This window comes from Rana temporaria, chromosome 3, assembly GCF_905171775.1.
Source record: "Rana temporaria chromosome 3, aRanTem1.1, whole genome shotgun sequence".
Taxonomy (NCBI): Eukaryota; Metazoa; Chordata; class Amphibia; order Anura; family Ranidae; genus Rana; species Rana temporaria.
This window is the reverse complement of record NC_053491.1, coordinates 480,069,581-480,086,269: the sequence shown is the minus strand read 5'-3', so window position 1 is coordinate 480,086,269 and position 16,689 is coordinate 480,069,581. Positions and strand designations below refer to the sequence as shown.

At 41.4% G+C, this 16,689-nt stretch overlaps 1 protein-coding gene across 1 annotated transcript in view; it reads left to right on the top strand.

Moving 5' to 3' along the window:
- Positions 1-16,689, top strand: part of PCOLCE (procollagen C-endopeptidase enhancer) — a 46,438-nt gene that overhangs the window by 17,124 nt on the left and 12,625 nt on the right. The window contains exons 2-5 of the mRNA XM_040346979.1: positions 10,994-11,102; positions 12,354-12,612; positions 12,748-12,872; positions 15,968-16,104. Of these exons, the coding sequence (XP_040202913.1) occupies positions 10,994-11,102; positions 12,354-12,612; positions 12,748-12,872; positions 15,968-16,104 (630 nt within the window). The remainder of the gene's footprint in view (positions 1-10,993; positions 11,103-12,353; positions 12,613-12,747; positions 12,873-15,967; positions 16,105-16,689) is intronic.

The window sequence follows — 16,689 nt, the reverse complement described above, 5'->3', positions numbered from 1 at the left end:
TCATAGAAACTCAGAAACACTCCGTTCTCGAGTGTCTCCAAGCGTAAAGTGGCGCAGAGTGTTTTCCGAGTGTATCCAAGTGTTTCCGAGTGTCTCTGAACGTCTCCAAGTGTTTCCAAGTGTCTCCAGCCAGAGGTGCAGGGGCGCCGGTGACGCTCGGAGACACTCGGAAACCACTCTGAGACACTCGGCAAGTCACCGGCTCCCCCCAACCTTTGGCCAAATGCGGTACTGCACACCCCAGAGGCTTAAATCCTGCTCATCTTGCGAGACAACGCTCACAAATCGAGTCAGGATTAAAAAAAAAAAGCTTGTATTGCGAAACGCTCGTAAACTGCGTTACTCGCAATCTGAGGTTTTACTGTACAGTATATGTATATATATTAGTATTACATATTAGTATGCATTTCCTATGATTGTCAGCACCATCTAGTGGCCATAATGCCACATTTCAGGAAAAAAAAATACCACATTATGGCCACTAGATGGCGATGACGAACATACTAGACACATTACAAGGGTTATTAGCAATGGCTGTGAAAACGCTGAGACATTCGAACAGCAAATTTTTGGGCAAACGCAGCGCTCGGACTGGCGTATGCTTACATGTGAGCTTTCCCGACGTACACAGAAACGCGTTGCCCTTTGGCAGACACGCAAAACACCCCTAGGGTGACCACATTTCCAAAACTACCATTCAGGGACACCCTCCCTTTCCAAAAATCAGCTTGTGCTGTAACGAATCACAGCACAGCGATTGGACACAAGAGGCGGGATTTATGATTTCTCCAATCACAAGCAGGGGGCGGGATTGTGCTCCTTCAGACATTCCCGGCCAGGACAAGTACTGTCAGTGAGTAAAGCGGTGATGTGGCGGCCTTTTTTGGGGGCATCAGATTGGCCCGGGGGGGGGGGGGGGGGTGGCTGTGTCAGTTTCATTCCGGGACACTGTGTTGTCCCGGAATGAATGTGCCCGGGCATTCCGGGACACGTGGTCAACCTAGGCACCCCACGGGGCATCTGCTAACGTGCGCACCGAACCAGCACGTGGTGCGCTGCCTGGGATTTCTTTTGCGCATTCATTAACCATAAGGCTCGATTCACACCTATGCATGTTGCTTTTCAGCGGTGCTTGCTGCATTTTTCGACACGCGCTTTTACCGCGATTTTCGTTTTTTTTTTTACCTGTTTATAGCTGGTTGTTAAAAGAAATGTAAAAAAAAAAAAATTGCCGGCTAAAAAAAAATTTATAAAAAAAAAAAAAAAAACGCAAAAACACAAATTCGATTCACACCTATGCATGTTGCTTTGGAGCGTTTTGCAGTGCTTTTTGCGGTGCTTTCTGCGTTTTTACCGCGATTTGCGTTTTTTTTTTTGCATTTTTTTTGCGGACAATTTTTTATTTTTTTTTACATGTCCTTTAACAACCAGCTATAAACAGGTTAAAAAAAAAACAACGCAAAATCATGGTAAAAACGCGGTAATTGCGTTTTTGGATGCTTTTTTACGGGAAAAAAAAGTCCCCGACCCTTTCCAAAAACGCAGAGGCACAAAAAAGCATTGATGTGAACATGTTCCATAGGAACCCATGTTAAAAAAATGTCCCTGCATTTCTGCAAAATGCACCAAAAAACGCATTGGTGTGAATGGAGCCTCAGGCAGCTCATTGAAATGCCCTACACACGATGCGTGGGAACGAGCGCGCGTTTTGTGATTGTCCCCGGGAGGGTCAGTAGCTGTAGATACAGAGAAGGGGCGGTGGATTGGCGTCCTCGCCGTATTCAGCTCCTTTTGTGCGCTGGAGCCGAGTCGTCGATCAACGAATGTTTACTGGAAGCATTACAATCGGCCTCTCAGACGCTGCCCTCCTAACCTCCGAGCCAGTGGCAGGCGTCCAGGTCAGCTGACTGCGCACGCCCGCCAAATCTTCTCCCCAGCAGCGCTCGCTCTGCTACTGGCAGGCACAATAGATTTCCAGAAACCGCCAGTGGAACTTTTTTTTCCTTTCATTTATTTCAGTTTTTTTTTTTTCTTTTTTTTCCTTTCATTTATTTCTTTTTCTTTTCCTTTAATTTATTTCAGGGTTTTTTTTTTTTTTCCTTTCATTTATTTCAGTTTTTTTTCTTTTTTTCTTAATTTTATTTATTTCAGTTTTTTTTCCCCTTTTCTATTCCCCTTTCATTTATTTCAGTTTTTTTTTTCTTTTTTTCTTTTTCCTTTAATTTATTTCAGGTTTTTTTTTTCTTTTTTTTTTTTCTTTCATTCATTTTAGGTTTTTTTTCTTTCTTTTTTTTCCCTTTCATTTATTTCGTTTTTTTTTTCTTTTATTTATTTCAGTTTTTTGTTTTCTTTTTTTCTTATTCTTTTTTCCTTTCATTCATTTCAGTTTTTTTTGTTTGTTTTTTTCCTTTTATTTATTTTAGTTTTTTTTTTCTTTTCTTTTTTTTCCTTTCATTTATTTCAGGTTTTTTTTCTCTCTTTTTTTTTACTTTCATTTACATTCAGTTTTTTTTTCTTTTTTTTTTCCTTTCATTTATTTCAGTTTTTTGTGTTGTTTTTCTTTTTTTCCCTTTTATTTATTTCAGTTTTTTTTTTCTTTTTCCTTTAATTTATTTCAGTTGTTTTTTCCTTTTTTTTCCCCTTTCATTTATTTCAGGTTTTTTTTCTTTTTTTTCCCCTTTCATTTCTTTCAGGTTCTTTTTCTTTCCTTTCATTTATTTCAGGTTTTTTTTCTTTTTTCCTTTCATTTATTTCAGGTTTTTTTTCTTTTTTTTCCCCTTTCATTTATTTCAGGTTCTTTTTCTTTCCTTTCATTTATTTCAGGTTTTTTTTCTTTTTTCCTTTCATTTATTTCAGGTTTTTTTTCTTTTTTTTCCTTTCATTCATTTCTTTTTCTTTTCCTTTAATTTATTTCAGGGTTTTTTTCTTTCTTTTTTTTTCCTTTCATTTATTTCAGGTTTTTTTTCCTTTCATTTATTTCAGTATTTTTTTTCCCTTTCATTTATTTCAGTTTTTTTTTCCTTTTTTTCCCTTTAATTTATTTCATTTTTTTTTCTTTCCTTTCATTTATTTCAGGGTTTTTTTTTTCGTTCTTTTTTTTTTCCCCTTTCATTTATTTCAGGGATTTTTCCTTTTTTTTTTCATTTACTTCAGTTTTTTTTTCTTTTCTTTTTTTTCATTTATTTCAGTTTCTTTTTTCCTTTCATTTATTTCAGTTTATATATATATATATATATATATATATATATATATATATATATATATACAGGGCTTTTTTTGTCCGAAAATAGGTGCAGGAACTCCACCACGACTCCCTCAAACCACTGCCCACACACAATCCCGTTCCAAATAGCATCAAATAGTGGGTGTGGTCGATGTCACTAACAGTGGGAGGGGCTTAAAGTGCATTACATGCAGAGTTGGGGGTTGTTGCATCCAAAGTTGTTTGGAAGTGTGCACTGCATACAGACCTACAGAATGCAGAGTTCAGTGGTGCGCTGCATACAGGCCACAAAGTTCCAGAGTGCACAGCAGCTTACCTCTGCATCCCCCATGCCACTTTCAACCCCTCTTCAGCTCTGACCTCTGCATGTAACCGCTCCCCCTACCCCCATCTTCTCCCCCCTCCTTAAAAGGTCCACCATCTTTCATGTGTCTTACTTTTGTTACTGTATTAGGCTGAAGCACCCAGACGGCTCTAGTAACTTCCCACACACTGTAGTTGGTGCTGCATCTCTCATTCGCAAGGATATCATCCAGTGGGGCTGTTGGCATCCACACTGCATCCCAGACACCTGCATCTCCCTTGTCCCCATTCGGCACTCAGTGGGAGCCACTCAGGAGATCAGATCTATGGGAGCTGTTGGGAGACAAGCTGTCACTTGTAAACCCAGAAGCAAGACTTCTGGGTTTACAAGTGATTGTGATGAGCAGGTAGCAGAGGCTCTGAGCCAGAGGTGGTGGAACTGAGTTCCACCAAGTTCCAGCTGAAAAAAAGCCCTGTATATATAAATATAAATGAGTCATCTTGCGAAGAAAATAAAAGAATATAACCGATGTCTGAAGTGACCCTGTAGAGGAAATAATTCTTCCGTAGGACTTGTTAAAAAACATTTGGACGCATCCAGTCAAATGTTCCAAAAAAAAAAAAGGAAATTTTATTAAACACTTAAAGGTTTATTAATGAAAATAAAAATTGCTTTAGTCATTCCCCCTGTGAAAGCGAATGTACGTTTTGTTCTGTGCGAATGTTATAAGGCCATATCCTGGGCTATTCAAATGTAAGTCGTAGATTTTAAACAGAAAATACCATATCTGGCCACTAGATGGAAGTTCCTAGAATGCTTACCTAAATCTAGTAGCCATCTAGTGGCCAAATGCGATATTTTCTATTTAAAATCAATGATTTACTATCTTCTGGCCGATAAATGGAGCTGAGGACCATATTTGACACCAATGATACTCAGCGCCATCTAGTGGACAAACGCAGTATTTTACATTTAAAATTAATGCTTTACAGCCTTATGGCCACTAGATGGAGCGGAGGAGCATACTTGATACTCAGCACCATCTAGTGGCCGAATGTGGTATTTTCCATTTACGATCAATGGTTTACAACCTTATGGCCACTAGATAGAGCCGAGGAACATATTTATTCTCTATAAAACTCAACGCCACCTAGTGGTAAAATGCGATATTTTCTATTTAAAATCACTGGGGTAGATTCAGGTAGCCTACGCTATAATTTACAGCGGCGCAGCGTAGTGTATTTACGCTACACCTCCCGCAACTTAAAGGAGCAAGTGCAGTATTCACGAAACACTTGCTCCGTAAGTCGCGGCGGCATAGCGTAAATGGGGCCGGCGTAAGCGCGCATAATTCAAATGTGGAAGGGGGGGGGGGTGTTTTATGTTAATATGTGATGACCTGACGTGATTGACGTGATTTACGAACGGCGCATGCGCCGTCCGTGTACATATCCCAGTGTGCATTGCTTCCAAGTACGGCGTAACGACGTATTGGTTTCGACGTGACCGTAAATTACGTCCAGCCCTATTCGCGAACGACTTACGCAAACAACGTAAATAATTCAAATTTCGAAGCGGGAACGACGTCCATACTTAACATTGGCTGCGCCTCCTAATAGCAGGAGCAGCCTTACGCCGAAAAAGCCTTAACGCAAACGACTTAAAAAAACGAACGCCGGGCGCACGTACGTTTGTGAATTGGCGTATCTAGGAAATTAGCATATTCTACGCCGACAACAACGGAAGCGCCCCTAGCGGCCAAAGTGATATTGCACACAATTCTACGCCGCCGCAATCAAGTTACGTCGGTGGAGGAAGCCTATTTTTTCAGCGCGACTGCGCGACTGCCTTTGTGAATCGGCGTAACGCTACGCGGGCGCGGAATTCAAATTAAGGGCGGCGTATCTGGAGATATGCCGCCGCAAAAGGTACCTGAATCTACCTCAATGATTTCTGGCCAGTAACTGGAGCTAAAGACCATATTTGACACCTATGATACTCAGCGCCATCTAGTGGCCAAATTTGGTAGTTCCCATTTAAAATCAATGATTTACCATCTTATGACCACTAGATGGAGTTGATGACGAGCAGACGTATTCCCTATGGTACTCTGTGACCGTAGTGCTGACATTTTCCCACCACATGATGCGGCCACCACCATGTTTCACAGTGGGGATGGTGTGTTCAGGGTGATGTGCGGTGTTAGTCCCCCCCCCCCACACATAGTGTTTTGCTTTTAGGCCAAAAAGTTCAACGTTGGTGTCATCTGACCAGAGCACCTTCTTCCACATGTTTGCTGTGTCCCCTCCCCCACACGGCTTCTCACAAACTGTAGAGGACAGTAGAGTGTAAGCTCCTCTGGTCCAGAGACTGATGTGACTGGCTCTTTGCTCTCTGTACAGCACTGCGGTATATGTCAGAGCTATGAAAACAACTTCTATAATCTGTGTGTCGCCCCCCGCCCCTCCCCCGCCTCTATTTCACAATGCAATATATAAATTTAGAGAGAACAATCTGGAAATGAGAGGCCGAAGTAAAACCAGCAAATGTTTGGAATTCCCATCATGAAGTGTTACCAGATGTCAGCTCTGCTCATCTCTCCACAAACATCCCCGGGGCTCAGTGACCGCGGATCAGCCGCTATTCCTTCCAAAGTCTTTTCATTTCACACACTAGCTGACAGATGAAATCAGGCTTGCGGTGGGCGTGTCTTCTCTAGTAAGAGGGGAAGTGGAGGTGAATAGGAGAGGGGAGGGAGATGGGTGGGTGTGGCCAGTTTGGTCATGTTCTCTTAAGAGCTGGAAGGAGGCGGGGCAGTGACACAATTGCAGCATCTGAAAGATAGTGTCCCCTTGTCCTAATTCTTTACAGTCCCATAACTCTGAGAGGCCGGGGGAGGGGAGGGGGGGATCACAAATATATATATTTATTACTTTTCTGTATATGAGTCTCACACGTGTAATTAGCTAATTGGCTGGTCTTTAGCTGACTGATTATAACTTCTTCATGTGGTGTCACGGGAACATCATCTTTTCTCAACTGGAGAACTTGTTCCCGACCCCGCCCACTGTGCTGTATGCAAAGTAGCTATGGGGGGGGGGGGGGGCTCTTCTGTCCTCAGCCCACATCCCCAGTGCAAGGAAGGGGGAATAAAATGATTAAAAAAAAGGAAGGAGGGAAAGAAGGAAAGTAGTAAAGAAGGAAATGAAGAAAAGAAAGAAGGAAAAGATTAAAGGAAATGAGAATAGGAAGAAGGAAAAGAATAAAGGAAATGAGAATAGGAAGAAGGAAAAGAATAAAGGAAGAAAGAAAAGAGGAAAAGGAAGAAGGAAAGGAATAAAATAAATGAGAATAGGAAGAAGGAAAAGAGTAAAGGAAGAAAGAAAATAATAAAGGTAGAAGGAAAAGAAGAAAAGGAATAAAGGAAAGGAGAAAGGAAGAATGAAAAGAAGAAAAGGAAGAAGGGAAATAATAAAGGAAGAAGAAAAAGGAAGAAAGAAAGGAATAAAGGAAATTAGAAAAGGAAGAAGGAAAGGAATAAAGGAAGAAGGAAAGGAATAAAGGAAGAAGGAAAAGAAGAAAGGAAGAAAGAAAAGAATAAAGGAAGAAGGAAAAGAAGAAAAGGAAGAAGGAAAGGAATAAAGGAAAGGAATAAAGGAAGAAGAAAAGGAATAAAGGAAGAATGAAAAGAATAAAGGAAGAATGAAAGGAATAAAGGAAGAATGAAAAGAATAAAGGAAGAATGAAAGGAATAAAGGAAGAATGAAAGGAATAAAGGAAGAAGGAAAAGGAAGAAGGAAAGGAATAAAGGAAATGAGAAACGGAAGAAGGAAAAGAATAAAGGAAGAAAGAAAAGTATAAAGGAAAGGAGAAAGGAAGAAGGAAAAGAAGAGGAAAACTAATGAAGGAAAGGAGAAAAGGAAGAAGGAAAAGAAGAAAAGGAAGAAGGAAAGAAGAAAAGGAAGGAGGAAAGAAGGGAAAAAAGAAAGGAAGAAGGAAAGAGAAAAGGAAATGGGAAATGAGGAATGGACGAAGAAAGGAAGGAAGGGAAGGAAAAGGAAAGGAAGACAAGTAACAAGAAAGGAAGGGAAGAAAGGAAAAAGGACAGAAGGAAAGACAGGAGGAAGGAAAGACAAAAGGAGGGAAAGGATAGAAGAAATGAAAGGAAAGGAGGAAGGAAGGGCAGATGGAAGGAAAGAAGAAAGGAGTAAAGAAAAAAGGAAGGGAGGAAAGGAGAAAGAAAGGAATGCTTGGGGCAGATAAAAGGGAGGAAAGAAGAAAGGAGTAAAGAAGAAAGGAAGTAAAGGTAATGAGGAAGAAGGGGCAGATGAAAGGAAGGAAGGACAGGAGGAAGTAAAGACAGAAGGAGGCGAAAGAGGAAGGGGAGAAGAAAGGAAAGCAAAGGAGGAAGGAAGGGCAGATGAAAGGAAGGAAGAAAGGGAGAAAGGAAAGACAGGGTGGAAAGGAAAGGAAGAATGAGGGGCAGATGAAAGGAAGGAAGGAAAGAAGGAAGGAAGGAAAGGAGAAAAGAAGGAAAGGAAGAAGGAGGGCCAGGTGAAATGAAGGAAGGAAAGGAGAAAGGAAGAAAAGTAAACGAAAGAGGGGCAGATGGAAGGAAAGAAGGGGTAAAGAAGAAAGAATGCAAAGGAAATTAAGAAGGAGGGGCAGATAAAAGGAAGGAAGGAAGATAAGAAAGGAGTAAAGAAGAAAGGAAGAAGGAGGGGCAGATGGAAGGAAGGAAAGGAGAAAGGAAGAAAATTAAGGAGGGGCAGATGGAAGGAAGATAAGAGGGAAGGAGAAAGGAAGGAAAGGAAGAAGGATGGACAGATGAAGGGAGGGAAGATAAGAAGAAAGGAGTAAAGAAGAAAGGAAGGGAAGGAGAAAGAAAGGAAAGGAAGAAGGAGGGTCAGATGAAAGGAAAGGAGAAAGAAAGAAAATGAAGGAGGGGCAGATGGAAGGAAGATGAGAGGGAAGGAGAAAGGAAGGAAAGGAAGAAGGAGGGGCAGATGGAAGGAAGGAAGATAAGAAGAAAGGAGTAAAGAAGAAAGGAAGGGAAGGAGAAAGAAAGGAAAGAAAGGAGGGGCTGATGAAAGGAAGGAAGGAAGATAAGAAGAAAGGAAGGGAAGGCGAAAAGAAGGAAAGGAAGAAGGAGGGGCAGATGAAAGGAATGAAGAAAGGAGTAAAGAAGAAAGAAAGGAAAGGGTAAAGGCAATGAAAGGCAAGGCAAAGAGTAAAGAAAGAAGGAGGGAAATAAGAAAAGTAGTAAAGAAGAAAGCAAGACAAGTAACAAGGAAGGAAGGAAAGGAAGAAGGAAGGACAGATGGAAGAGGAAGGGAGGAAGGAAGGGAAGAAAGAAAGCCCCCTCTGGTGTGCAGAGGTGGAGTTGCAGTGAAATGTTTTCCAGCCTCCACTTACTGTTGGACCCGACACACTTCATTTCATCACGGAGGGGGGGGGGACAGGGGGGGGTTAAGAAAACAAATGTGAATTTCCGCATAAGCATCCTCCCACCCCAGTATAACACTAATCCCAACTCACACAGTAACTAACGCTAATCTTAACTATAACTCTGATGCTAGCCTTAACTCTCTCCCTAGCAATGACTGTAACCCTAACACTAACTCTCTTACCCTTGCACTACCCCTAGAACTAACCCTAACATGAACTCTAATGTTATTATTATAATTCAGGATTTATATAAAGCCAACAGTGTGTGCGGTGCTTTACAACAGGAGGGAAGAGAGTACAGTTACAATACAATCCAATACAGAGGTGATCGTTAGAGCTTACACTCTAGAAGGGAGGGTCAATGTTAGCCCCAACTCTCTTACCCTAACACTATAAACAAAGCCAACCCTGACACTAACCCTGATGCTAAATCTATCTCTAACACTAATCCTAACACTAACCCTCACCCCTAATTCCAACCCTTATGCTAACACTAACCCTTACACCCAACCCTAACACTAACCCTAAGGACCCTTCATATGACATGCCGTGCACTAGATATGTGCATTCCCGTTTGTACAAATGTTATTTTCGTACGAAAATGTTCATTTTCGTACCCGCAGAATAATGTGTACATACGAAAAAATTAAAGCACCAAAATACGAAAACGACGGGATTACGAATGAGCCGCATAACGAACAACCGCAAATACGAACGAACGATCTGACGAAAATACGACAAAACGAAAACGGCAAAAGAACGAAAATGACATCTATAACAAAAGATTTGCATTCTGTATTTTGTTTGAATCCCCTCTCTGCTCGTATCCTCAGCCGCATGACCACACGACATCCACAACAAAAGATTTGCATTCTGTATTTTGTTTGAATCCCTTCTCTGTTCGCACCCTCAGTCGTATGCTCATATGACATCCACAACAAAAGACCCGCACCCTGTATTTTGAATTCCTTTTTTCTGTTCGTATTTTGGATTCAACAGAATGCAAATCTTTTGCCACAGATGTCACACGAATTCACGACCGAAAACACCAAAAGAAAAAGGACCCAAAACACAGAATGCAAATCCCTTGCCACAGTTGTCATTTTCGTTTTTTTGAATGGGCAGTGAGTGTAGTTAGTAAAGCAGCTTCTCTTTTGTGCTGAGTAGTACAGTAAAGCCAAATAAACTTTTCTGTGGATTTTCATCTGAAGGGAGATCAGTTGGCCAGACTTTTGAACCCAAAAATGGTTTTCTGATGGAGTTTAAAAACGAACAAATTTTCTGAGAACGAACGGAAAACGATCGTTTTTATGTTTGTTGTTAAAAAAGTCTGACCAAGTGTATGGGGCTTAACAATCGTTAATATGGGTGAGCCGCGTGTTGAAAGTGCCGCGAATCCCGCGATATATTTACGAAAGTACAAAATGACGAAAATCCTTTTTCTGTTCGTATCTTCAGTCGCATGCCCACATGACATCCACAACAAATTGTCATAGATGTCACACGAACACACGACCGAAAACACGAACAGAAAAAGGAATCCAAAACACAGAATGCAAATCATTGACGAAAATTCACGAAAATTATTGTCTAACAAGTAACGAACATGAATTAAACAGAATAACGAACCATCCCGCATGTACGAAAATAAAACGTTAACGAAAATACGAAACGATCAGAATACGAAAAAATCTCGTCGTACGAAAAACGAACGGGAACGAACAGGAAAACGGGCGTCTTACGAAAAACGAACGGAAACGAACCTACGGAACGATACAAAACAGAACAAAAAAAAACTTACATTTTTTCTGTGCACATGTCTACCGTGCACACAGTTTCCTTCATGGAGGTAATCTGCAGTAGGCAGCCCGTTCCCCACCTTGATGCCCCGCCCACTGACTCCGATCTCTTGAGCAGAACGATCAGATTTCTCCAAAATGTCTTAATTTTCCTCTAAAAAAAAAATCCTCACTTTCATGGAGATTTGATGACCTTTCCCTTCCCTCTTCCCCCTCCAGGCCCGTGTTCCTGTGCGGAGGAGAACTCACAGGGGATTCTGGGTATGTGGCCAGCGAGGGCTTCCCGAGTCACTACCCTCACAACAAGAAGTGCACCTGGAAGATCACGGTAAGGACGGCGCCTGCCTTGGTGCTCCTCTTCATCCAGATCTAGCGGCCACAACTTTTTTTTTTTTTTTCCTGATTGATATATTTTGGAGAAAAAAAAAAGCATTATAGCCACTAGATGGCGCTGGTGATGTGGGAACTACACACGTGAGAGACAATACGGCGATTTTCTGCCTAATTGTGTAGATTTTTGTTCATATTTCATACATGGACCCCTTAAAGGGGTTGTAAAAGTTTTTTGTTTTTTTTTTTCTAAACAGGTTCCTTTAACTACTTCAGCCCCCGTATCTCTGCGTAGCGCCGTCGTATGTTCGTAGCGCCGTCGTATCTATGCGCCTGATTCTTAGAATCAGTTACGCATAGATATTCATTAGATCCGACAGGCGTAAGTCTCTTACGCCGTCGGATCTAAAATGCGATTTTTATTTTTTTTGCCCGCTAGGTGTCGCTTCCGTCGATTTCCGCGTCGAGTATGCAAATTAGCTAGATACGCGAATTCCCGAACGTACGCGCGGCCGACGCACTAAAGTTACTACGTTTACGTTAGGCTTTTCCCGGCGTAAAGTTGCCCCTCGGCCTACTGATAGGGGCATTACTCCTCCTCCTACTGATCACGAACCCTGAGGCCATATTTATTCTCACCGATGCTGGGCCCATGCTGGCCACAATCCGGTGTAGCATGCAGATCTGTATCTCATGAAGATCGGTATCCCTGCCATCAACTGCGCATGTGCCGATTTCAGGCTATTGAAGTCGAGCGCAGAGCAATGGATTTCCAACAGTACACACCAGCGAACCCGGCATTCGGGGCTACGTGGGGAAAGTGGCCATTCGTCCTCACGTCCTTGCTTCGCTCGGACGGCTCGCTCCGCTCGCTCGGCCTCCTGGCTCTTTTTTTAACATCCTCCAATCCACGGGGATGTGGAGGAAAGAGCCTGGATGCCGACCGAAGTTTCACTGGTGTGTACTGTCGGCAGTAGCTCTGCGCTCGACTTCAATTGCCTAAAATCGGCACATGTGCAGTTGATGGCAGGGATACCGATCTTCATGAGCTACAGATCTCCATGCTACACCGGCCCTCCTAAAGTCTGAAGGACAATAAACTTGCCCTTTGTTTGAAAAGTTTGGAGACCCCTGGTAAAGAGGGTGGCTGCAGATACTTGGCTGGACAAGGGATTAGCACATTAGCGACTGTTGGTTTTTATTAATCGGAGAGGAGTCACCCTTTAAGTGCCGCCTTTGCTCACGCCAGGTTCCAGATGGTAACATTGTGATCCTGTCATTCCGACTTCTGGACATGGAGGCGGACCCCAGCTGTCGGTACGATTACCTTAACATCTACAACGGGCACAGCGAGAGTTCCCAGAGGCTGGCGCGGGTCTGCGGAACCTTCCGACCCGGCACCATCATGTCTACCGGACCTCAGATGATGCTGGAGATGGGATCGGACGAGGAGACCGGAGGGCGCGGCTTCATAGCCTGGTACTCAGCAGGAGCGCCAGCGCTTAACGGTGAGACGGTGACACCGGGGGTAGCAATTCTTCATCTCTTCCTGCTTGGGTGACACGCACATATTACATATACTGTCACCCTTTATTACTCTGATTTGTGTACAATGGTAATAATAACTCTCTTTGTCGGGTTAGAGAATCTCTTCTGTGGAGGGAAGATGGAGAAGCCTCAGGGAAGTATAACGAGCCCAAACTGGCCCAAATCGAATTACCCCAGTGGTATCACCTGCTCCTGGCATATCGTCGCCCCAAAAGACCAGGTAAGTGATTGTCTGTGACCCCATACTACGTAATATCTATACTGTGACCCATAGGGGGTGTATTGTTTTTTTATTTTTTATTATAAAACATAGCAACTCACCCAATGAAATTAAACGTGCCTTCCTTATGTGTCAAAAGGGGGAAAAAAACGAACCTACTAATTCATATTTCATTGATTTAAAATGAAATATGTCACATTTGGCCACTAGATGGCACTAAATATTATATGAAATCCCCATAACACTTAGCTCCATCTAGTGGCCAAATGTAGTATTTTCAGTTTTAAATACCACATTTGGCCACTAGATGACACCAAGTATACTTTGAAATTCCCATGATACTTAGCTCCCTCTAGTGGCCAAATTTGGTATTTTCAGTTTTAAATACCACATTTGGACACTAGACACCATGGGCTAGATTCAGGTAGACTTGCGTATTGTTACGGCTGCGCAGCGTATCGTATTTACGCTACGCCGCCGTAAGTCAGAGAGGCAAGTGCTGTATTCACAAAGCACTTGCCTCCTAAGTTACGGCGGCGTAGCGTAAATGGGGCCGGCGTAAGCGCGCCTAATTCAAATGAAGATGAGGGGGCGTGTTTTATGTTAATTATTGGTGACCCGACGTGATTGCCGTTTTTCCCCGAACGGCGCATGCGCCGTCCGTGGAATTTCCCAGTGTGCATTGCTCCAAAGTACGCCGCAAGGACGTCATTGGTTTCGACGTGAACGTAAATTACGTCCAGCCCCATTCACGGACGAGTTACGCAAACGACGTAAAATTTTCAAATTTCGACGCGGGAACGACGGCCATACTTAAGATTGCGTACGCCTCATAATAGCAGGAGTAACCTTACGCCGAAAAAGCCTAACGTAAACGACGTAAAAAATAGCGCCGGGCGTACGTACGTTTGGGAATCAGCGTATATCTACCTAATTAGCATATTCCTCGCGTAAATCGACGGAAGCGCCACCTAGCGGCCAGCGTAAAATTGCAACTAAGATACGACGGCGTAAGAGACTTACGCCAGTCGGATCTTATTTAAATCTATGCGTAACTGATTCTAAGAATCAGGCGCATAGATATGACGCCGCAAATCAGAGATACGACGGCATATCTGGAGATACGTCGTCGTATCTCCTTACTGAATCTAGCCCCAAGTATACTATGAAATTCCCATGATACTTAGCTCCATCTAGTGGCCAAATGTGGTATTTTCAGTTTTAAATACCACATTTGGCCACTAGATGACACCAAGTATACTATGAAATTTCTATGATACTTAGCTCCCTCTAGTGGCCAAATGCAGCATTTTCCTTTTAAACTCAATGAAAAGCATTAAACTAGCACAGAGCAAAGGTACACTTTCACGGGACAAACTGCTTTTTTTAAAATACATCCCAATATCTTCTAAATGTTCAGGTGATGGAAAGTTTGATGTCAAAGAGCATAGTTAAACATAGAGGTGTTTTTTTGTTTTTTTTTTTAGATAACATAAAACAGCAATTCACGCTTTGAAATTATATGTACATTCCTTCTGTGTCTAAAGGAAAAAAAAACTAACCTGCTAATTTGTATTTCATTGATTTAAAATTGAAAATGTCACATTTGGCCACTAGATGGCACTAAATATATGAAATCCCTATAATACTTAGCTCCATCTAGTGGACAAATGCAGTATTTTCAGTTTTAAATACCACATTTGGCCACTAGATGGCACTAAATATATGAAATCCCTATAATACTTAGCTCCATCTAGTGGACAAATGCAGTATTTTCAGTTTTAAATACCACATTTGGCCACTAGATGGCACTAAATATATGAAATCCCTATAATACTTAGCTCCATCTAGTGGACAAATGCAGTATTTTCAGTTTTAAATACCACATTTGGCCACTAGATGACACCAAGTATACTATGAAATTCCCATGATACTTAGCGCCCCCCCCCCCCTAGTGGCCAAATGCAGTATTTTCATTTTTAACTCATTGAAAAGCATTAAACTAGCACAGAACAAAGGTACACTTTCACTGGACGAATTGCTTTTTTTAAAACACATCCCAATATCTTCTATTTGTCAGGTTATTGAGCTAGTATTTGGAAAGTTTGATGTCGAACCTGCTAATTACCTAAGTAAAGTACCTGCTATTTTATTGATTTAAAATATCGCATTTGGTTACTGCCTCTACACATAGGGGGTGTTTTATAAAAAAAAAACGTATAAAACATAGCAATTCACCCAATGAAATTAAATGTACATTCCTTCTGTGTCAAAAAGGGGAAAATGAACCTTCTAGTTCATATTTCATTAATCTAAAATGTCGCATTTGGACACTAGATGGCACTAAATATTATATGAAATCCCTATAATACTTAGCTCCATCTAGTGGCCAAATGTGGTATTTTCAGTTTTAAATGCCATATTTGGCCACTAGATGACACTAAGTATACTATAGAATTCCTATGATACTTAGCTCCCTCTAGTGGCCAAATGCTGTATTTTCCATTTTAACTCAATTAAAAGCATTATACTAGCACAGAGCCAAGGTACACTTTCACTGGAATTTTTTTTTTTCTTTTTATGAATACATCCCAATATCTTCTCTTTGAAAGGTGATTGAGATAGTATTTGGGAAGTCTGACGTCAAAGAAGACAGTTACTGTCGCTACACATAGGGGGGGGATTTAAAAAAAATGTATAAAACATAGCAATTTACCCAATGAAATTAAATGTACATTCCTTCTGTGTCAAAGGGGGGAAAAATGAACCTGATAATTCATATTTTACTGATATAAAATTTAAAATGTCACATTTGGCCACTAGATGGCACTAAATATTATATCAAATCCCTATAAGACTTAGCTCCATCTAGTGGCCAAATGCGGTATTTTCAGTTTTAAATACCACATTTGGCCACTAGATGACACCAAGTATACTATGAAATTCACATGATACTTAGCTCCCTCCAGTGGCCAAATGTGGTATTTTCCTTTTTAACGCAATGAAAAGCATTAAACTAGCACAGAACAAAGGTACACTTTCACTGGACGATTTGCTTTTCTTATAAATACAGCCCAATATCTTCTCTTTGCCAGGTGATTGAGCTAGTATTTGGAAAGTTTGACGTCGAAGAGGACAGTTACTGCCGCTACGATTACCTGGCCGTGTTCAACGGAGGACAGATGGACAACAACCATCAAATCGGAAAATACTGTGGAGACACCCCACCAAAGTGAGGGCAGTGATTGGATATCAAGGAGCTTATACTCGAATGTACCCATCACAGCTATATAGCTCTGACATATACCACAGTACTGTACAGAGAACACAGACACATCAGTTTCTGCACCAGAAGAGCTTACACTCTAATGCCCCCCACAGTCACACACTATTATTATTATTATTATTATTATAAATTTATATAGCTCTGACATATGCCACAGTGATGTACAGAGATCACTGAGCCAGTCACACCAATCTCCACCAAAGGAGCTTACACTCTATTGTCCCACCACAGCCAAACACTATTATTGGTCCCGGCAGTTTTTGGCTCTATTGCTTGGAGATATAGAAGGCTTGTACCCCTAAACCAGACAGCATCCCCTGAAGAAGCCTGACATATGGGCGAAACGTGTTGGGAAGTCCATCCTATATTGCTGTTTCGATGAAATTGTGATAAACTGTACTAGCAATTTATATATTTTTTATTTTGCTCCTCAAAATAGAAAATAAAATATTTTTTTATACATTATATTTATATACATTACATTTATTTATATTTAAATTTTATTTTTTTTATTTTCATATTTACATTTTT